The 23663-nt window shown below is 36.4% G+C and overlaps 1 protein-coding gene and 1 pseudogene across 1 annotated transcript in view; both read left to right on the top strand.

Moving 5' to 3' along the window:
• The window catches only part of Ccdc83 (coiled-coil domain containing 83), a 44945-nt gene that overhangs the window by 15263 nt on the left and 6019 nt on the right, over positions 1–23663 (top strand). Inside the window, exons 3-7 of the mRNA XM_015477345.2 lie at positions 2865–3027; positions 6056–6223; positions 10916–11007; positions 13503–13571; positions 21801–21922. Coding sequence (XP_015332831.1) covers positions 2865–3027; positions 6056–6223; positions 10916–11007; positions 13503–13571; positions 21801–21922 — 614 coding nt within the window. The remainder of the gene's footprint in view (positions 1–2864; positions 3028–6055; positions 6224–10915; positions 11008–13502; positions 13572–21800; positions 21923–23663) is intronic.
• LOC125611996 lies at positions 15622–16052 on the top strand (annotated as a pseudogene).

Genomic DNA, 23663 nt, shown 5'->3' with positions numbered 1-23663 from the left:
TATATATATATATATATATATATATAATTTAAAAATTAAAATAGAAAGAAGAAATTGTGAATAAAATAATACAAAACAAGACTGAAATATATTATTCAGATATCCCAGTACTCAAATAAACTGATGTATGGAAAATAATTGGTTTCAAAAATGGTAGAAATGTGAGAAAAAAAGAAAAAGAAAAGGGAAAAAATGGATCTCAGTGAAAAATTGAACAGTTGTTTCTGCTGGAGTTCAAAAATTTCTCAGCTTCCCTTCTCAGCAGTTATTTGGAGTTTGATGCTTGCTCCTACCCTCGAACTCCTGGAGTTCAGGTGTAGGCTTGGTATGCTCCAGCTTCTTTGCTGAATGTCAGTTGGTCTGGATGTTTTAAGTCAGCATACCTCCATGGACCAGTAGGTGCATGCTGGAACACTTCACCCCAGGAATCTCCTTTGGGTTCACTCATGTGGTGTAGGAACCTGTTCTTAGCCCACTAAATCACTTGCAGACCCCACAATTCCTGTTTCTTTGATTCAGTCTCAAATTCAATCTCTCCTGCCCCCATGCTTCTCTCTCAGCTGGTCCTGAGGGCTGGGGCTGAGCCTGCAGGCCAGTCCTGAAGCTCTGTGCTGGACCAGGTAAGTCTGGTGGCTAAGCAGCATGTGGGGTGTTGAAGCCCAACCATGTCAGGGGCCCAGCTGTTCTCTGTTGGATGGGTCAGGGCCACGCACCAGGATTCAAAGCTGCAAGCAATGGGCCAGGTTGGGAGCCACAGAGGGGTTGGTGGACTGGGGAGTCAGAGGACTCTGTTGGATGCTGGACTCATGCTGGACCTAGCAGGACCTGGGACCAGGGGATTCTGGGGAGGGAGTCGGAGACCAGGCTGGTGCCAGTGCTGGCCTGGGTGGGCCCCAGGGATCAATGGGTGCCAGACCAGCTGGCTAGGGAGCTGAGAACAAAATGCCCTCACACCCTTTTCCAACCTTCCAACTCTGGGACCCGCTGTCCCATCAGTCCCTGTGAGCCTCAGGATTCACAAGGCTGGGGAGACCCCAACTCTTTCCAGCCTCTCTAACCTGTGCTCATCCAGGCAAGATTCTCCCAGTTTCTAATGTTCCACAGCAACCTAGCTGCAAACTGGGATCTGGGTTTTCAGATTCTGTAGGCTCTGCCATGCTGTAGTCCCATGGCTCCTGGATGGGCTCTCAGAGGACAATTGATAGACTCCCGTGGAGAGGTTTTAATTATATCATATTAATGAGTCAAACAGTCTCTAGTTTGGCTAGGGCAGACTGCCCCTCCAGGTTTTTCAATCTAAGCTCCAGGGAAATGCTGCCTCACGCTAATCCGCCATCTTTGAGCCCCACTTTATGCTGCCTTTTAACAAAGTCATAGTATTATTGCCTACCCAAATCTAGTATGATTGTCTCTTAGCTACTTATATTTGCCAAGACTTTTTCCAATAGAGTCACATTCTGAAGTTCTGAGTTGGCATGAATTTGCGGGGTACCTACCCTCAGGACATACAGGTTTCTCGTCGTTACATCTTCTTGATAGTTTCACTCTTTTTTTTTTTATTATTACATAACAGCCTTTTTGTCTTCAGTAGCCTGTATTTTTCATAAAGTCTATTTTTTCTTGTTAACATAATTTCTCCAGCTCTCTTTGGGTTAAATGTTTGTATGATACAACATTTTTTCATCTTTTAAACTTTCAGTCTAGCCTGGCACAGTAGTATTTACCTGTAATCCTAATGATTTGGAAGTCTGAAGCAGGAGGATTACAAATTTGAGGCCAGACTTGGCAACTTGGTAAATTCTTAAGCAACTTAGTGAGAACATATCTCATAATTTTTTAAAAAAAGGTCTAAGGATATAACTCAGTGGTTAAGCACCCCAAGATTCAATGCTTAGTACCAAACACAAAAAACAATAAATTAGAGTGGGGGAGAATTACAAAAATACATCTATTCTGTTGTTTTTTTTTATATTTGCCTATGTAGTTACTTTTATTGGTGTTCTTATTTTTTTTTTCTCATGGATTAAAATGACTGTATAGTATTCTTCATGATGAAGTGAATGACTCACTTTACTAGATTTAAATTTTTTTTTAGTTGTACATGGACACAATTCCTTTATTATATTTATTTTTTTTAATGTGGTGCTGAGGATTGAACCCAGTGCCTCATACATGCTAGGCAAGCACTGTACTACTAAGCTACAACCTCAGACCTTCACTTTACTAATTATTGTAGGGCAGGTTTGCCTATGATTTTCTCAGGTTTTATGTACCTGCATATACATAGTAAGATAGCAAGGGCAAGAATAAACTTTAAGTTGATTAAATAAGCAACTTAGAAACATGGATGGGCTATCCACAAGAAGAACTGGTCCATATTTCAAGTGTGAAATTTTTGAATGATGAGCAACTTTCACTCTAAATAAAAGAGGATTGGTATCATTCATGAGAAAAATCAAAGAATAATATAAATTTTACAAGTACAATACTACCTTTCTGTTTATTCATTGATATAGTCCTAGTGCCCAGCATACTACTTGGCATGTGGTAGATGAATAAATGAATAAAGAATACTAGAGAAGACCAGTGTTGCTGGGAGATTGAAAAAAATGATTTCTGAGGGTTAGCTTTAATGTTCATGAATTCTGATAGGATGATACACTGGTAAATTAATAGCACAATGTTTAAAATGTAAAATTCTATCCAGTGTTTACTGCATTGATAGGTTTGAGTCCTATGTAACCCATAAATCTTTAGAGATATTTTTGTATAATTTATTTGATTAAATGTTTCTCAGTTTGCAAGTCTCAATGTGTGCTTCTGTTTGGGGAAAAGATGTTAACTACTGTCGATTTTCATGACAGAATGGGCGCTTAAAGGAGGAACAGAATTGGCACATAAAGAACCTACTAAAGGAACTGAGTGAGGATAAGTCAGATGGATTACCAGTTGTAACGAGAGAGGATGTTGAAGAAGCAATGAAGGAAAAATGGAAGTTTGAAAGAGACCAGGAAAAAATCTTGAGAGGTGATTTAAGAACTTAAGAGAATTTTCATGGAAGTGTTAGTTATTTCTTGAATGTACTAATGCTTTTGTCTTTCAATATATTTCACATGACATCATTCCCACCACAACCACAAACACAGGCCAGGGAAATAACAAAGTAGGCAGAGGTACTGAAGCCAAGTGAGGAGGAAGAATAAGGGCAGTGATCAAAAATGAAGATGGATGAAATCTGACTCTTAACACTGAACAGCATCTGTGAGAGACCACTCTGAATTTCTTCTCACAGTGTGGATTTTTTCTTTCTTTTGTGACATTCTATTGTTTGGTGGGTTCATTGGCTTTAGATTGGTAATGATAAGATGAATATAACAATGGAATACCCATTCCCAATGTCTCTAATGAAGATAAGCCCCACATTCAGATGGGGGATAGAGGCATTAGACTTAGGAAAGGGGAAGTTTGGAGGACATGGATAGAAATGATGCTAGAAGTGGGAGATCAAACACCTAAGACATATTGACCTAGAAAATCATGGTCTTGGGGTAAGCTGGACATGTACAGTTTTAATGCATGCATTTTCTTTATTCCTATTCCTTCATCCTAAACTTGTAGCTGAGATTTCTAAAATCACTTTTGTCAAAAACTCCATAAATAATATGTCTGCTAGGAAGCTAAAAAATATGGAAAGAGACTTATGCACTCACTATAAGAAATATCTAAAGCTGGGAGGCACAACAAGGGACTAGATCTTCCTGGATTTCTCTAGGTTTTTCAGAACACCTACTTAACCAAGCACATTGCATAAAGCAGTCACACCACTCTGGATATTTGTTGTTTGGAGTGAAATAGCCTCCAAAGCTAAACATGAAGAAGTAAGCTCTATTTTTAGAGTTCAAAACTGTTCCATAAAACTCTTCCTTCCCAAGTCTCTTTATGGGCAGTAGTGAGGCTATGAGGTGGTAGATAGGGTATTTTGTAAGACTTCTCTCCAAAAGAGTTCTTCATGTGTTTGAAAGTAATGCCTTAATATGTCCCTTGAGTTGGGATTGAGACCTCCCAAAGGATGCTCAGGTCTTCTTGGTGAACTGTCTTCTAAGTGGAGAGGACCCAGTTGAAGAGTGCCTGTTTATGGTTTGGACTGTATGTGTGTGTCATACAAGACCGTTGGCCAAGTTGGATAACTGAGCACAGCAGAGGGAGGGAGGACATATGTGGTTTTCCAAGGAAGAAAGCTTACGAAGGCCAAGGAAGAGAGGGAAAGTGGGAGAACAGATGTAACTGGAAAGAATTTCTGAGGCAGATGTGCCAACTAGTCCCTTACAGTTCATTTTGGTTTGAAGCTTCTTAGATTCATGGAATCTCAGGCCCCACCCAGACCTACTGAATCAGTGTGCATTTTTGACAAAATCCCAGGGGGTTCATCCTGTGCACCTCAAAGTTTACAAATTACTGCTACAAGTCTTTTCTTCCAACTTTTAGCTAGGATCGTTCAGGTACAAGGATAAAAATCCAACTCAAACTAGTCTGAGCATAAAGGGAATGGTATTTTTTCATTTCATATAACCAAACCACAGAAAAGGCAGGGTGCTGCTGACTCTATACAGGGCCTACATGCTATCAGATCTCAGATTTTTAAAAAAATCTGTGTATGTTTGTGTATGTGTTACTAAAAGGGAAGGGAAAGGAGTTTTAAGAAAGTAAAACAATAACCGCTACCTCTACCTCTTTCCAATACTTTAGTGACAGCTACTAACCTTCAACTCAGGGGCTGAATGTAGCATAGGGCTCAGACAGTTGCAGTCTGCTCAAATGAGAGAACAGTTGCTCTCTGGGTAATAATAGTAGTAATAATTATTAAATAACAATAATAGGCACTATTTGTTAGGAGATTTTAAAATATATAATCATATATATATATCTGGGGAAAAAAACATGCCTAAAGTCCTTTCAGACCACTGAACCCTAGAACATCCCTTTGGTCTAACTGGAATGCTTCAGTTGCTCAAAAACATTTATTGAGTACCAACTAATTGTCAGGCTCTGTGCTAAGGGCTTTATTTACAGAGATTAATAAGATGTGTCTTACCCTTAAGGAACTGTCAAACAGGTTGTGTGTGGTAATGATTCAAACACCCATTAAGTTCATTGGACTGTGTGTTGTATAATGTTTCCTATTAAAAAATATTCAGGCAAGAAATGGCGGCACAGGCCTGCCATCTCAGTGACACAAGAGACTGAGGCAAGAGGATCACAAGTATAGCCTTGGCCACTTAGTGGGACCTTGTCTCAAAATAAAAGTTAAAAAGGGCTGGGATATAGCTTAGTGGTAAAGTTCCCCTGAGTTCAATCCTCAGGACCCCACTTCCAAATACTCAGCAGTATTATACTCAAGTTTAAAGACTGAATAAAATATCATGTTTAGCAAGTGCACCAGAGTAAATGTTATATGTTTAAAACAGCTCAATATTTATGCATATTTATTTGGGGGAACTCATTTTTCACTCTAAAGTCTTACTAAGTGGGAGAGTAGGAAAAGACATGTTATCATGACTTTCATATGCTATCATTTCACACAAGGGAAATTCAAACTAGTGCATTTACTTACAAACAATTTACTTATAAAAATGACTGCCAAAGACATGAAAAGGACATAAGTTGAAATCACTTTTGTCCAGAGGCATAATGGCCAGAAAAAATGACAATCTACAAATAGAGAATATATATGATATAATGTATTGCACAAAATAGGACCCATGTTAAGCCGTCACAGGACTATTTAAACTTATGGGTTCCTAGGCATATATATCCTTTGATCACAGACCCAAACCACACATCTACTCTATAATTGGAAGCTAATGTTACTTGGCTTTTAAATCAGGAAGAATAAGCAATGGTTTAAAGTTTATATTTCCCAAAATTATATACATAAAATAGTATTTATAAGTTAACAGAATTTTAATGCCAGACCTTAACTTCATAAAACCAGATTCCAAAATATTATTGCAAGGATAATAAAAATGACTTGGTATCTTGATTTTCTTTCCAACAGATATGCGCACACAAATAGGTAATGCTGAGAAACTGTTTCTTGAGAAACTCAGTGAAAAGGAATATTGGGAAGAGTACAAGAATGTAGGGAGTGAACAACATGCTAAACTCATTACATCCTTGCAAAATGACATCAATACAGTTAAAGAGAATGCAGAGAAAATGTCAGGTCAGTTCCAACAAAGCTAGATCAAATTCATTAAAAGACCTTTAGGGGATATATATTTGGTGGAAGAAAAAAAAAATGGGTACTTCTACATGAATCTCTACTATGAGCACAACCTGCATCAAGGGAATGCAAGTGAAATATCTCATGGAATGGGGAAGGTGGTCCTCTGAGGCATCCATAAAAACATTCCCACGAAAGAGGGAGTCAGCCTCTATCCAGCTAGGACCAGGAAATGAACATGAGTTTTGAGAAGGTATCAGTCAAGTGAGACCTCTCTTTCCCTTCACCATGCTCCCCTCTTTGCTTCAGCCCTGAAATAGGAGGCTTGGGAGCTCAAGGCAGAGGAAACACAGCAGTCCCAAGCAAGGAAAGAGGAATAGCCATCATTTTGAATGAACCTGAATGTTTTATTTACTACAGTACACTGGACATATTAAGTTCTTATTAGAGGACCTTTTATTACCACAAAGGAACAAAAATTTCATAGAAATTGCCATATATTTTATCAAGAGGAAGTCACTAGCCTCATACAATGAATTTTAAAGGAAGAAAGGAAATAAAATTGCTTGACTTCCCATGGGTCATGCTTGTTGAATGTGACACTTTCATTGAGGAATGGGAGGACATTCCTTCCATTGATTGAATATAGAATCAGAAGGCCATTGGTTCAGTGGTGGCTTAACAGATGGTTCCTCCTTATCTTTGAAGATTTGTGATTTATTCTCTTGAGGCACTCCTGATTTGCTCTGTGGGCTTGTCCATATTCTCTTCTTGTTTCCCATGGACTAATTCTTGCAGTGTTCTCCAGCCCAGCTTCTGAAGAGAAGCCAGGTGTCTTTATTTACCTAACTAAAAAACAATCAAAGACCTTTGTCCATGACTCCTCATGGATTGCTAGTCAGCCCCAAAATAAACTCTTTGGTCAACTGTCCCAACTTGCTTTATTTAGTAGCCATCAATGATCCCTGACAGGGGTAGGGGTGGGAAAAAGTATTCAGGACTACTTTTATGAGATTTAGCCAGAAGTAGGAGTTGGGAGATTGGGTATAGAAAACAGGCACTGGTATATCCTGTGATATATAGGTCAAAACTAGTTTTTTCCCCAAAAGAAAAAAGAAACTTAGCCCTGATAAGTAATTACAGTCACAGAGTATTTTGTACTTTACTAGGGGCACAGGACAGGGATCCTTAAAACTCTTTTGTATACTAAGAGTGAGTTAAAAGACTTGGGTTCAATACGCAAGACCCTGGGTTCAATCCCCAGCACCACAAAAAACAAAACAAACAAAAAGACTTGGGTTCAAGTTCATTTATAAATAAATAAATATTATATCCTTGAGTCTTAAAATTTCCTTCTCTATAAAATGAGAGTCCCCAGGTGTTCTCCAAGATGATTCACCGTTCCAATTTTGCTTTTCCATGTAATCCTTTTAAGTTCCTTACAGATTAATTGGGCCCACTTTAAAGATGTGAAAAAAGAGGCTGAGAGAAGTTAATTGACTTAACCAAATTCACATACTTAGTAAGTAGTGGAAAAGGATCTTTGAACCTAGGTGCATCAGACACTAAACTCACATCCTTCAAATAGGCCTCCTAGCTCTGTGATCCAGTGAGGCAGGGATGGCTCTCTAATACCAACTGTGCCTGCAGAGTTGACTGCTTCTGCTCAGTTTCTCCAGAGGAAACTGAAAGGAGGCCCCACCCAGGAGAGGATCACCTCAATGAAGTTGTGTCATGCCCAGAAGTGAGTGACAGAGCACAAAACTCTCAGCAGGCATGGAGGAGTAAACCAAAGCAGAGCCAAATACCACAGGGAAGTCAGAACAATGCAGAACAAGCTTTAACCAGTGTGATTTGTGGGCTTGTCCCTATTTTCTTCTTGCTTCCCATGGACTAAGGTCCAGGTTTTATGGTTTCTTTCAGATGTTAAGATTGTAAAATCCATTACAGCTAAACTCCTGTTCCATTGCAACTTTTAGGTTGATTGTTGTTTTGTTAGACCTAAGTTTCAAACTCAGCCTCTGAATAGTAGCCACATTAGACTGAGCATCTGAGCAGCCAGGAGTCTCACAGCACAAAGTCATAATCTTCCAAGCTCCCAGCTGCAGTGTCACGAACTTTTATGAAAAGGAGACTTCTGTATATCCTTACTCTCTTTGGCTATCTTCACAAATAAGTGGTTAGTAACTGTCTCTCAGCTACAGAAAGCATCATCCAAATCACAAAAGATAATAGATTTTCACAATTTGTGCTGGTTATATTGTTTTTAAGAAGAAAAACAGTCCATAGAATGTTAACTGGGGTTTGGAACAGTTATCAATGTTAATACTGTTTCTTCAGTATTAATGTGGCAATAGAGCTATAGCTCTGGGTAGTCTATTTTTTATAATTTACAGCAAAAAGTTCATTTTTTTCAATTTTTTTTTAGTTGTAGTTGGACACAATACCTTTATTTTATTTATTTTTATGTGGTGCTGAGGATCGAACCCAGCACATTGCACAACCCCACTGAGCCACAACCCTAGCCCCAAAATAGTTCATATTTAATGTTATAAAGGTCCAGGTTTTATGGTTTCTTTCAGATGTTAAGATTTTAAAATCCATTACAGCTAAACTCCTGTTCCATTGCAACTTTTAGGTTGATTGTTGTTTTGTTGGACCTACAATTCAAATAAATAAATAAATAATATTAACCTGATGAGCTTGGGCTTAAATTAAAAAAAAAAGAAATTCCAGGGCTGGGGTGGTGGCTTAGTTGTGGAACTCTTGCCTCACACATATGAGGCCCTGGGTTCAATCCTTAGCACCACATAAAATAAATAAATAAATAAACAAACAAACAATAAATGTATTGTGTCTATCTACAACCAAAAAAGTTATTAAAAAAAGAAATTCCATTGGAAATGAAGTTGAAAGGAATAAATAATCAAGCAATTACTTCAAATTAGAGTAAGAAAAAATGCAGGTAGATGAGCATGTGTAGGAAAAATAAAGATGTCTATTTCTTATTTTCCAGATGACAAGTTAGATTAGTTCTCCAAATCTCATGAACTCTCTTGTTTTGAACCATGCCTCAGTCAGACACTCTATCCAACTCTTGAGGCCCTCTCTGGACCCATTTTTCTGGCCACTCTACAACTTGGGCAAGCTCTCTTCTCTCTTTGCTTCCCCTTCCTCTCCACCAGTTGCCCCTGAGGAGCATCATTTGCTACCCTGGTGCTGAAATCATAGATCACTGCCCATCCAAGATTTTCAGTTAGCCAAATTTAATTTTCTTCAAAATGTTTTTCAATATCTATTGTGTCCAGGAATTCAGTAATAGAAAGAGATGAAAATTTTTACTTCCTGCTAATAGGGGGAACTGAGTAATTTTTGCCTAGCTCCCTAGTTTCCTAGAAGCCACCTTAATTTAGTTCCTGGTCTGTTTGAAGACTGGACCTCCAGATCTGCTTCCCTATGGCATAAGATCCCAATCATTCAGCTTTGACAGCCTTGATCTGTGAAGAAAAATTTGAATTGAAACAATATCCTAAATGGCAGTTACGTTCTACAGCACTCTTGGTACAATATTTATGTTTAGTTATAGAATAAGTTAAATAGGCCTCTGTGGGCCTTTCCAGAAATCTAGCAAACACAGTTTTCAGCATTATTTATATGGAAAATACATCTAAGTAATTATCTTGGATATGTTATAAATGAAGATAGGGGACATATAACTTTGATGTTATAAAAAACGCAATTTTGATTACTGTTATGTTAACTCATCTGGAGTAGTACAGTTCCCTTGTATTTCACATTGCTGACTGTATCACTTTATTGAAGAATCTGCTCAGATGTTAACTCCTCAAGAAAGCTTTCTCTGATCATTCTACCTGAAAGAGATTTTTAGTTTCTCTTCATCACACACATCACCACCTAAAATAATATTTGTTTTTTTATTTTATGGTGTGCCTTTCCTATGAGAATGTACATGCCATAAGGACAGGGGTTTTGTCTGTAGTAATCAGCAATATTCCCAATGCCTTCAATAGTGTCTGGCATATAGAAGAACTTGATAATTGTTGAAAAAAGCAAACAAATTGAACTCCTTTTATCCAGCATTATTCCTCTCCACACTCTAAAAGCAGTCTTAATATCACGGTACCTTAATTTTCTTTAAAAAATATGTTTGTTTGTTTGTTTGTTTTTAAATTAAAGGATCTCTAAGCATCTTTTAAGGTCTAAACTTCAATGATTCTTTGTTTTCTCAATAATGACATTAAGGACCATAAGAAAATACATAGATAGATAATCCTGCACTTGTCTCTGTCCTTTCTTCTGGTAAGCCCAACATAGAATCAGGTCTATTGCCTCTCATGCCCCTTTTGCTCAGAATGCTTCTCATTCTGTTTTTCCCTGCCCCAGGAAATGCATGCCAGGAATATTGAAAATTTAGTTAGGTAGAATTTTTGGTAAAAATGTACTAAGAAGCCAGGTGCTGTGATGCATGCCTGTAATCAATCCTGCTATTTGGGAAACTGAGATGAAAGATCAACCACAGCAAGACCCTGCCTCAAAAAATATTTTTCTCTGAGAATTTAGGAGAAAAAAATGTGTAGAAAGGAGAGCTGTGGATTATGGAAGGTGACATTTACTAACATATAGATTTACCCAGGAGCAGTCTTGTTAAGGCTTATAATTTTCTGTTTAAAGAACAGTATAAAATTACTCTGGAAGATACTAGAAAGAATATAATCAGAGAAACTTTGGTGCTACTGGACCAAAAGAAGGAATGGGCTGCGCAGGTATGTTTCAATTTTCTTAAAACAAAACTTTCCCCTTAATTTTTCTTATATTATAGTGGTTAATAACTTGCATTCTAAAGTTAGGCAGTTTGAGTTTAAATAACAATTCTACCACTTACTGGATTTATAACCAAGTTTATTAATTTTTATGGGCTTCTGTTTCCTAATTAATAAAATAGGGAAAATAATAATATTTATCTCAAAGAGATAATGTGAGGAATGAATGAAATGATTTAAGTACCCTAATGTCTCACAAGAAGCAAATAAATTACTTTTTTGGCTAATTTTAAAGTATAATAATAATAATAATGACTACAACAAAACATTAAAATAAATCCTTTGGATGAAGAATAGAATGAAATATTATTTGTCTGAAAGGTAGTTATTACATATCCAAACCTAGGAGAATACACTCTATACTGCTGGCACTTTAAGTTTGGGATATAAAACATTTTCTGAGACATAATTTCCAATCATGTATGTTCTTTGTTTACACTAAATATCTAAGTTTTTATTTTTCCATAGTCCTTCTACAAACTATCTCCTAAATCAGTAAAGGAGTGTCCAGCACAGATCTTGGACATCCTTTCTTCAGAATCACAAACATTTGGTCTTTTTAATTTCAGTTGCTATTGTTTGTTGCATCTTCATTGGTTCAGTTGTTTCTGCCATGGTACTCTCTCTATTGCATGACTTTTACTAATTTATACAAATATAGAAGATTATGGAGAACCGATCAAGAGTTTGTCTGCCCATGCAATTGGGTCACTTTGTGACTGAATCTGAGTAAATAGTGAAATTGACCATTAAGTTATCCGACTATAGTTAAGATGATTGAAAATACATATGTAGATCAAACAAGCATACAGCTTCAAGCATGTATCATGAGAACTGTTCTAAATACTTCTCTAAGCATTTTACATTTAAGTCTCTCAGCAACCCTACAAGGCCTAGGAAGCTGATGAGGAGGAGATTGAGGCGCAGAGAAATAAAAATAACATGACTTGCCCAGAACAAGTAGGAAAACTCACAATCAATTCAGGAGATTTCTTTCAGATAGATCATTGGTGATCACACTATACATTTTCTCTTTTCTACATACTGCTAAATACTCAACATGGTTGAATTACATTTTCATTTTAACTGGCTATGTTACCATACAGTTCACCTTTCTGTACAGGACTTTGCAAACTTAGCTACACATTGATGTGTCACATGAGGAACTTTTTTAACCTAACCTGGTACCCGGGTCCCACTCACAGAGATGCTAATGTTATTGACCTGGGATATTACCAGAGTTCACAGATTTTTCAAAATGTACAGCATTTGAAATATAATTATAATATATTGCCAAAGTGGAAACCACTGCCTCATTGTTAGTGAATTAACTTGTTAGTCATCTGACCTCAAGAGCTACTTCCTGCTTTTGTTCAAATGAAATTTTACATTGGAGGAAATTAGAATCATAATAGGAATATAAAAGTTCCTGGTTCCTAGGGCATATTTAATAAGCATGATTTAATGATTTTTTAATTGAAAATATTTCATCTCTAAAGACAGCAGAAAAACTTACCCTTCACATACCTTTAAACTATTTTTATCCATATTTATGATCTAGACTATCTTTCTCTTTTCTTTTTTGTAGAATATTTTTCTTAATTTCTCATCTTATCCCAGTGAGAGTTGGGAGGTTGAAATAGGAGAATCATAAGCGTGGGGCCAGCCTAAGCAACTTAGTGAGACTATCTCAAAGAAAACGTGGTGAGGACGGGAACTGGCGATGTGGCTCAGTGGCAGAGCACCTCTGGGTTCAATCTCCAGTACAAAAAAAACAAAAACAAAAACTCTTCTTTTGATTCTGACCTTCAGTTACTGAATATTGAATTTATATCATGATCTTCATTTAAAATCATCTTACAAAGAAATACAGTGTCATCCATTATAAAATTTTTGCAGGTGAAATTTAAAATCCAAGTATTTGAAAAAAATTGCATTTTATGAATGTACTGATGAAGTAAGACTTTTCCTGTTTCTTTACACAAAATCTTTCTCAGGAGACAAGCTAATAGCCAGTATCCCTAAAACTAAGTGTTATTAGGTTTATAAATGTGTATATTGTTACTACTCATGTAGAAATTGTTCTAATTAAAAATATAGAAGTGTCATTTACTTATGCTTTTGCTATATATTGGATTATATCTGACTATGGAGTGTTTGATCACTGCAAGTTAGCTATCTCAAATGTGGAGTATGAATGACAGCCACACACTGTTCATTTCTCCAAATCACCTGTAGCAGACAATGTAAATCAACAAAAACAAAAATACAATAGGATAAGAACAAATGACTGAACCAAAAGTTCTCACATGTTCCTAAAAATCCTTTACAAAATATAATTTAAAATGAATGATCAGTTAGACTGACTGTGTGACATCGTTGGGTAAAACTCTGAATCATCACATGGCAACTCTTGGTTAACATAAACTTTCTTTTAGAATGCTGTAAAGTTAATTGATAAAAACAGTTATCGAGAGATCTGGGAGAATGATTGGCTGAAAAAAGAGGTGAGTAGAATACATCAAAACAGTTTTTTCTTTCTTTCCTTTATTTATTTATTTATTTTTTGTTGTTGTTGTTGTTGTTGAACTGGAGATGACATTTAATTGTAAAATGAAGTCATGGGAAAAGCATGGAATTTGAGATCAAGTGAAATTCTAATCTTTTTAGTAAGTTGCTATTCAACAAATACCATAGTCTCAGTAATAACCAGAAGTAATTTGGGGGCTACAATTCACACAGTATACTCAAATCTGTATAGTTTCTTCATGTCTCCTCCTGGGTGCATTCTGACTTCTGATTTAAATCACCTTTTTGGATGATGTGGTTTCCTTTAGACAAGTGTTCAATTTTTTAGATTTTCTTTCTTCCCTCTGATCTTCTCCAAGAAGATCCCTGGATGTATGGGAAAGAAGGCCATACATGACCTTTTGTGGGTACACTGCTGAAAAAAATTTAGATCTGTGGGATTTCCTTTGGATCCTTGCTCCCCCTGCCTGCCTGCTGGGAAGGAACTGCTCTGGTCCTCTGTCTGCACTGGTGACTTCTGAAGTGGACTGGGCTGGCACAAAACCTATAGCTCAGCCTTTTTTTTTTGTTCAAGATGATCCTGTAGAATGCAGCATCTATACCTCACTCAACCTGATCTTTAGGCCTTTTCACATTTCTTAAGAACATATAGAAATTACTGAAACCAGGTGTGCTGCCTTAGACTCAGTTGTCCACCTGTCTCCCTATATCAGTGCTACAAGCAGGAGTGCTCTTTCTGGATGTGGTCATGTGATGATTTCTAGAGCAGAATCTCTCAATCTCCACACTGTTGACATTTCGAGATGGATAATTCTGTGTTTTGAGGTACTGTCCTGTTTTCCTTACATTGTGCATGCTGGTCCCTCTGCCCTTATCTCTATTACCTCCTTACTTTCATCTACCTAGAAAACACTAACTCTTCCTGTAGGGACAGGCATTTTTTTTTTTTAAGTTGTAGTTGGACATCTTTATTTATTTATTTTTATGTGGTGCTGAGGATCGAACCCAGGGCCTCACACATGCTAGGTGAGCACTCTACTGCTAAGCCACAACCCCAGCCCATAGGGACAGACTTTGATGACCAATTTCCTTGTGAATTATTTTTAACTCCCTCAGGAAGTCTTGAGTGATCCTCCCCCAATGTTCTTTGGTTTTATTGAATTCTTGTTAAATATGTTGAAATTGTCTGTTTACCCATTTGTGTCCTTAATAAATAGAGCTGGCTGTTTTTTCAATTATCTATCTATGGCACCTGATAAATAATCTGTGCTTATTAGCTATTGAATGAAGAATGTTAATGAATATAGACACATTATTGAAGGATGAATTACATACATGGCTGAGATCCTGGATGAAGGAAAAGTTATGTGAAAACCTTTGTAAATTGTTTATGTTGTGGTTTAAGATGATATGGGCTAGAGTTGTAGCTCAGTGGTAAGAGCACTTGCCTGGCATGTGTGAAGCAGTGGGTTCAATCCTCAGCATGGCATTAAAAAATAATAATAAATGAATAAAATAAAAAGGTATTGTGTCCATTTACAATTTTAAAAAAGGTGATATACTACATCCTGTCTTTCCCGAGGGTCCAGGAAATAAAACGATAGAAATACAAAAAAGATCCTTTCGAAAGTGATGTTCCAACAATGGTCTGGAAGACAAAAAGCAGATATGAAAGCATGTTGAATAAAACTGGCAGATAACATTTGGTCCAGATGTTACAAGAGTGCTACAGAGAATGTGCAAAACTCAGTCAGCTTCTGGAAACCTGAGGGATTCTCTGCTTGGAGTCTGTGTGTACTATGAATGGTAGGGATGGGAACTGAAGCAGAAAACAAGAGTTACACGATGATCTGCATCAGCAAGCATCCACCAGGACCTGCTACTGAAGGCTCTCCTCTGAGAACACTGAGAATTATCTGAAAACAGCTAAGGTTTCTAATGTAGACATTAGACATTTCTATGCAAAAAATTCTTCCTATCATGGCATTTAAGAGTCTGCAATCTAGCTTTCCAGGAATTGCCACTGAGATGCAGATTTTCATAAAAACCCTTATGGGGAAGACCATCATGCTTGAGGTTGAACCACTGGATACTATAGAAAATGTAAAAGCCAAGATCTAAGATAAGGAAGGAATTCCTCCCAATCAGCAAAAACTAATCTTTTCTGGTAAGCAAATGGAAGATGGGTGTATTTATCTGACTACAACATTCAGAAGGAGTCTACCCTCCATCTTGGGCTAAGGCTTTGTGGTGGTGCTAAGAAAAAGAATAATAAACATAAGAGAAGAAAGGTTCAGCTGGCTGTCCTGAAATACTGAAAGGTGGATGAAAATGGCAAAATAAGTCACCTTCACCAGGGGTGAAGGTGGTGCTGGGTTCTTATGGCCAGCTACTTTGACAGACTTTATTATGGCAGGTACTGTCTGACTTACTGCTTCAACAACCCAGAAGGCAAATAACGTGTATAAGTTAATAAAAGACATGAACGAATAAAAAAAAAAAGTTCACAATCTAATATCCTATTCTTGCCTTTCATCCCAGAATAAAGTTTATCAGTCCACCTACCCTGATGTTCCATAAACTAAGTCCTGAGTCCATGCTCCCATTCAGAGGAAAAATCTGTTATGAAAACAGACTTCAAAACACAGTGATAGAGAACATCCACTTCATTCCCCCAAACCTTTCTTAAATATGAATAAACAACCAAGGACCTTTAAGCATATGAATACAACCAACACAACAGACGAGAAGAACCAAATGAACTAACATTAACAAAGTAGAACACAAACAATAAAAACTGTCCCTGAGAAAGGTAGAAAAAAATTCAAGGAATAAAAAGATCTTTTTTTACTCTTAAAAAAAATCTGATAATGTATTTTATTTAGAAAATGAGATACTTTAAGACAAAAATAATCAAATATAAAGTAGGAAACAGAACAATCTTTCATAACAGGAAAGACAAACCAGGTGCAATGGTGCATACCTGTAGTCCCAGCAACTGGGAGGCTGAGGTAGGAAGATTGCAAGTTCAAGAGCAGCCTCAGCAACTTATAGAGGTCCTAAGCAACTTAGCACAACCCTGTCTCAAAAAATGAAAGGGGACTGAGAATGTTGCTCAGTAGTTAATGCCCCTGGGTTCAATTCCCAATAGCAAAAAAAAAGAAAAAAGAAAAAGAAAAACGGTGGTGGATAAGACATAGAGTACTAATGTAAGATGTACAATATCCAAGGACCGATTCCAGAAATAAAAAAGTAAAGGAAAGAAAATTGTGAATGAAATAATAGAAATTTTCTGGGTGCTGAAAAGGACAAGAGTTTTCAGAACATCAAGAACAAAAGGAAAATCCTAAAGGTTTCTGGCAGAAGGTTGAAGGGGTGGAGAGGAAATTAACTGCAAAGGAATAAGAACCAAATGGCATTTGATTTTTCAGTGGCAAAGTGCAGATGGAAAATCATTTTCAAATTGGTATTCTATACTCAGCTAAGCTAGATAAGGGCAAAATAAAGCTGTTTTCAGAAATGCAAGAGCTCAAAATATTTATTTCTCAATCTTCCTCAGGAATTTACTTAAACAATGTACTTCGGCAAAACTAGACTGTAAGCTAAGCAAGAGAAAAACAGGAAACAATGTAATTCACAGTACACCACAGAAGAAATGTTTGAGATAATTGTTCTGCAGGCCTAAAAAGCATCCAGATTGAAACTGTTCTCACTTCTAGGCCCCAAAATCACATTATCCACAACCAGCTGTGCAACTCCACCTAAATGTATCACAGACATCTCCAATCTCTAAATTGAATTCATCTTCCCCCTTGCCACAAACACCCTCTTCATACTATCTGTCCTTGTTGAGGATCCCACCATTATCCAGTTACCCAAGCCAGAAACTTGGGAGTGCCTTAGAAATGTCCTCTTCTCTTCCCATATGCAGAATGCCTCTTCATTCCAGCAGGTCAGGTTTGTGACCACCTCGCCTTTCCTTTTTTTCCATTGCCCTAGTACAGATCCATTATCTTTTACACAGATCTTTCAATTGCATCTTACCTGATTTTCTTCCCTCTGGACTAGACACTTCCCCTTTCTTCTTCACACTACCCTAGAGATACCTTTCTAAAACATAAACCTGATTGTGTCAGTCTTCTGCTTAAAAACACTCCATTACAGGTTCTCTAGTCAGTTCAGAGGTGCCAGGAAGCATATTCTCCAGAAATCAGTCAGGCCCTGCTTTGCATATAGTCAGGTTAGACTCTACCTTGTGGGTAACAGATTCACTGAACTCTTGAACAGCCTGAGTGTTTCTGGATTCTGGAGATGGTGGTAACTTGGGCTTCATTAGCCCTTCTGTTCCCTGAAATTTCCTTTACATACAAGGTAACCACCAAGCCTGTGTTTAATTGTCTATAAAACCAAAATCAGTACTTTTTGAGAAAATTCACTTCAAACTACACACAGGTTTTAGTGAGCTAATCTTTCGTGATTCTTGAATGTATATCTTCAGCACTAACTTATGTGTACTCTCAGCTCTGAACCCACATTTGTATTTGTCTGCCAAATATTCCCAGGTAGATATTCCAAAGGCCTTTCAAATTCAACATACCCATGGCAGGACTTACTAAATTCATCCTTAAATTTTCTTTTTCTATGTTTCCTTTTCTACCATCTGTCAGCTTCTCCTCTTTCCTTTTCCTTATCCTCTATTTCACCAGGTAGTTAGTGAGTCTAGGAAACAAGGAATTAAAACAATTTATATGCTTTCTATAGTACTTACACCTATCTTTAAAATTCCTTTATAAAGTCATGGTGAGTCAGGTGTGCGGGCACATGCCTAATCCTAGCTACTCAGAAAGCCGAGGCAGGAGATTGGTTTAGATTGAACCAAGTTCAAGAACATCCTGGGGAACTTAGCAAGATCATGTTTCAAAATAAAAAATAAAAAGGACTAGGGATGTAATCCAGTGGTTCAATCCCTAGTAACCAAGTAAGTAAGTAAATAAAACAAAGATAAAATTGTGGTGTATAGAAATTCATACTATCCCCAAAAACTCATCAGGATAACTCTCCAGTTTAAAGCAAGGTATCAATAATTTAAAAATAAATCAAGGTGGGCTTAATAATTAAAGAATATATTAGGGATAAATTTAGTTCTTACAATTTTTTTAAAATATAACAGCATGATCCTATAATAATAATTATGCAACTCATAAGATGTTATAGATTTTAGGCTTAGGGAAAATTACTACAAAATTTATATTTGATAAGAAAGGATTGGTGCCTTGGCTCTTTCTGCTAAAGTCACAAATTTTGTTTTACTTTTTAAATATTTTTTCCTTTTCAAAATTCAATGGAAATAAAAGAGAAAAATATCAAGTTTAATTGAATCACCAACAAAAAGAGGTTGGTAATAAAGGACAAATCATTATAAGACAATTCAATAGATTTAATTTCTCATTAGTTCAATAATTACTCATTTTAGTATTATTAAATTTATTCAAAAGATTAATGAAAACTATTTCCAGTTATAAATATTATCATAAGAATTAAAAATTGGAAACAGAACAAAATGTATGTAAATTTCTTTGAGGAAAGTTTAGAATGAGTAACAAAGGATATTTAATAATGGAACTTCTGGAAACATTTTTCCAGTTAACTATTTTTCCAACAATAACCAAAACCTTAGATCTCTGAGAAGGATACAGAGATGCTCTATTGCACAATTTTCATTATCTTCCTTTATTTAACATACTTAAGAGGAAAATGAGAATTGGAATTTTCTAACAACTTTGACTAATTTAACAAATGAAAAGCCAGAGAAACGAGACAGAGGAATTCTAGGAAGTTAGCAATCAGAATGTCAAGTATGAAGAGACATCAGCTTAAGTAGATCTTCTAGGTCCCTGACTTATATAATAATTTTAACTAAATTATCTTTCTTGATTTCTAATTTCTATTTACATTTCTTAGGTATTTGGGGACAAGTAGTATTTCACTTTTTCCTCCTTTTTACTGTCTTATCCCAGAAATCTAAAGGTACTTATATGACTGTGAAGAGGAACCAGTTTAAATTTTCCTAATATTTTAAAAGGCAGAGAGGGAGACAGCAATTGATGAGAACATTACTGAGAACTTTAAAGGGGAAGATGATATTGTGGATATCTTTAGCCTGAAAAGCTGGATGTAACTCTCCAAAAAGGATCTCATTCCCAACTTTGGAAAGAGACCAAGAACTATGTGTGTTACCTCCCAAACATGCCAAGCCCTTAGGTCAAACATTTCCAAATGTTCTAGTATTTTTCTCAGCTTACAACCTCTAACTCTAATTTGTTTCTTATTCTTTGACATTTGAAAATCATAAACTTCTCCTTAATGCATTCAAGCTTATAATCAAGTTAATTATTTCTCAACATATGAGATCCTTGAATACCAACCTCTGGCTTTGTAATTTTGTATTATGAATTTAAATGATTTTGCTAAATTGTTTTATGCAGGAAATAACATATGTTTTTCTTTTTAACTCAAAGCCACCAACAGTGTTTGAGCCTTTTCTGTGACACTGGTATTACTTTATAACTATTCGTGATTTTGTTTATGGGATTATAAACTGTCTTGAGGGAAGGAGACATGACTTACTCACCTTTGTATCTTTCTACTTATAGCTCAGAATCTTGTCTACACAAGATTTTATATATTTAATAAATGACTTGAGTGATAGAACTATGCATGTGGAAATATATCAAATGCTTCAAGATTTTAAAATACAATTAGATGCCAGTGACAAAGCAGAATGTGTTAGTTATTTTCTTCCATGTACTCATCTGAGTTCTATTCTCTGCAACTTTTGACAAGAAATAGTGAATCTAAATTCTGCACCTTCATTGTTTCGACTCATTCCCTCAAACTTGCATTACTGTCTCCTATTTGTCCTCCTACTATCCTCATCAGCCTACCACTTTCTATTGTATACTCTTAGTTCTAATTCTTCTATCTTTCTGATCCTTCCCCATGAAGACTTATATTGCTATAGGTCTTCTTCTATATTGCTCAAACTGCTTTCAGTGGCAGAGATGTGAGTTGGGGGTTCTATCTAATAACACTCCTTGATATATTCTTACCATTATCAAGCCTTCTTTAGTCAAAATTTACCAAAATATACTTCTTAAGGACTGATGAAAACTCAATCAACAGAACTGCCAACTTTTATTCATATTTTATTTCTTCAGTAAACATTAACTAAGCTTGGTGTGTCTAGCATTACCTGCCATCACCTAGAGGATAAAACCCAGGCTCAATAGCTTTATTTGACCCTGATTGTCCACTTCCTCTCCTGCTTCTCTCTGCTGCCACTTTGCATGTATCCACATCAAAATAACTGTGTCTTTGCATATGTTGTTCCTTCTACCTAGAAAGCAACTTCTTGCATCTGCCTAGAGGGATCTCTACTCGGCTTTCAAGATCGGGATTAGATATTATCTCTTCTATGAATTCTCCCTATCTGGACACCTGACAGAAATAGTGTTCATCTCTCTTTCCTCCCACAGCAGCAGGACAGCTTCCATTATGGTTTTATCACATTGATTTTTATTTTTATCTCCATTTTCTCACTAGGCTAAGAGATCCTAAGAAAGCTATTGTTATCTTGTTGTTCATTTGTTTCCAAAGCATAATATTGTTTTTGGCACATAGTAGGCATATAAAAAATTGAATGAATGAATTAACAAATAGTATTTCATCTACCTGCCATTTTCCAGAACTACCCCAGCACTTAGAACATAATTGTTTTATGGGGTCTAATAGAAAGGTCTGTGCTTCTTCATCTTTTTTTTTTAATACTATAATATAGCATTTCCCTCCAGTGTTTTCATTGTATTGTTTATAATTACCCTTAGATAGATTTTCATCTAGTCTTCTTTTCTTATTAATCTCTGCCTCTAGCTCTTATATAAATTCAGCAGTATTTCTAAAGGAAGAAAAGAACAAATTCTGCTTCCTGTAAGAGCTACCTAACAATGAAACAGTTTCTGATAATGATCTAGAAAAGAGTCCTACCTATTCCTTCTTACAGAGGAAGGATAAAGCAAACCCAGCAATAAATAATACCTGATAGAGCTACTCCTTGGGCACATGCACTTTCAGGAATTAAATTTACTATAGAAGTCCTTATAGATCTAAATCAATAAGTACCAATACCCATTCTCTTCTTCTGACAACAGATTGCAATTCACAGGAAGGAAGTTGAAGAATTAGAAAATATTATTCAAGAACTGGAAGAAGAAAATTTGGTGCTTATTGATCAACTGTTCAACTGTAGACTTGTGGATCTTAAAATACCCAGGTGAAAGTCATTATCATATCTAGAAAGTAAACATTTGGTAAACATTTGTCATCTGTAAAAAAGTTCTGTTTTTTTAAAAGATAATTTTAACTTTCAGTGCTTCAGTCAGATTGCAATAATCAAAAAGAGAAGAACTCACAAAATGGCCACAATGAGGGTATAGGATTATCACTATTGACCATTGATTGGTACAGTGTAAACTTTGACTTATTTTTTCTACCAATGCATTATAGTCACAATAACACAACCATGAATATCACAACTGTCAACCTTCAGAAGCCTACACAGCCACAAAAATGGTCAAGAATTAAAGGTAGAATTAAACAGAGCAGCAGAAAATGTATGAGGTGTAGGGTTAGCACAGAGAGGGGTGAGGGGAAAACCAACTTTCTCGAAGCTTTTTGGAAGTGTTCTGGCCTTCTGGTTATCTCAGAATTATTTCCTCTGACAAAATAGTCAAACTACTTTGGAAGTGAAGAAAACAGACTAGCATTCCAAGTCACATTTGTTCTTGTACCAGAGAAACCAAATATATATATGTATGTATGTATGTATGTATGTATATAATATATATAGTTAGTGTTTTAAGTTAGCAATTTTTCTTACCTGACCAAAAAAAGAGACCCTGGAATATGAAATTAAAATCAAAAGTAACTTTTATTCTTTTATTATTTGGATAGTCAGAAACAAGAAGTAATCTGAATTGTAGCATTTTTAGGAAGAGAGGGAAAATCACATAAATGGGTGTACATGTGTGAGTATGGGAAATAAATATTTAGATCTAGGAATTTGACATTAAGCTGAATACAATAGGAAAGCCAAGAAAAAATTTTCTCCCAAGTATTTCCCAATGCTGTGTGACATGGAAAAAATACCATCTGATACATGATGAAATATTTGTTATTACAAACTTCCTATTGTGTTCCAAGAAAGGTAGATACAGGCAAGTTGTGGGTTCCTTATTTTCCGGGCTAAGCTATGGGTATATGGATATAAGATTAAAGAAATTGGGAGATAGTGTAATTCCTTTAAAGGCTGAAAGCTGTATAGGAGAAGATAGAGAAGAAGCCACCTGCCTCCCTTCCACAATTGTTTGCTGCTCCTGGAAGAGCAGATACCAATGTAGATGATGTAGATGGTGAGGCTGAATGAATTGATTAGTACTTCCAGTCTCTTGCACTGATGCCCTGGAGAGCCCCTAAGGGGTAAATAGTGCCTGTCTGCTCTCCAGTAGGCAATGCTTCTGTAATCAGGTCTCTTAGCTCAATATTCCTGTCCTTCCTTTAATCCTTTGCTGCTGCTGCTTGCTGCCTTCTTTGTGATCAGGTCTAATCTCTGCCATCTATTGCAAGTGTGTGGCTTCTAACCACTGTTAGACCTGTTGTCAACTTTCCTGTTTTCTGAATTGGCCAACCTTAGGAGGGAGCTACCTTCTAAATGGCCAGCTCCACTTTTCTGCTTCAGTAAACCTAGTTTAGTATATTTGATTTGGTGCTGACATTGATATGAAGTTAGTAATAATCATAACAGACAGAATTCTTTCATTGACCACAGAGGACTTGGCAAGGACAGAAAGGGATATGTTTTCTTTTCTTGTTTTTTTTTCAGTGCTGGAGCTCAAACCCAGGGCTTTCTTTGCACATGCTAGGCCAAGTGCTCTACCATTGACCTACGTTAAAAGTTCAGATGTGAAACATTTAATGTGGATTTTCATTAACTTTTTTTGCTGTGTAATGTACAA

This window comes from Marmota marmota, unplaced genomic scaffold, assembly GCF_001458135.2.
Source record: "Marmota marmota marmota unplaced genomic scaffold, marMar, whole genome shotgun sequence".
Lineage (NCBI taxonomy): Eukaryota > Metazoa > Chordata > Mammalia > Rodentia > Sciuridae > Marmota > Marmota marmota.
Note: the sequence above shows the minus strand (reverse complement) of the source record. Positions and strands in the feature narration are given on the sequence as shown.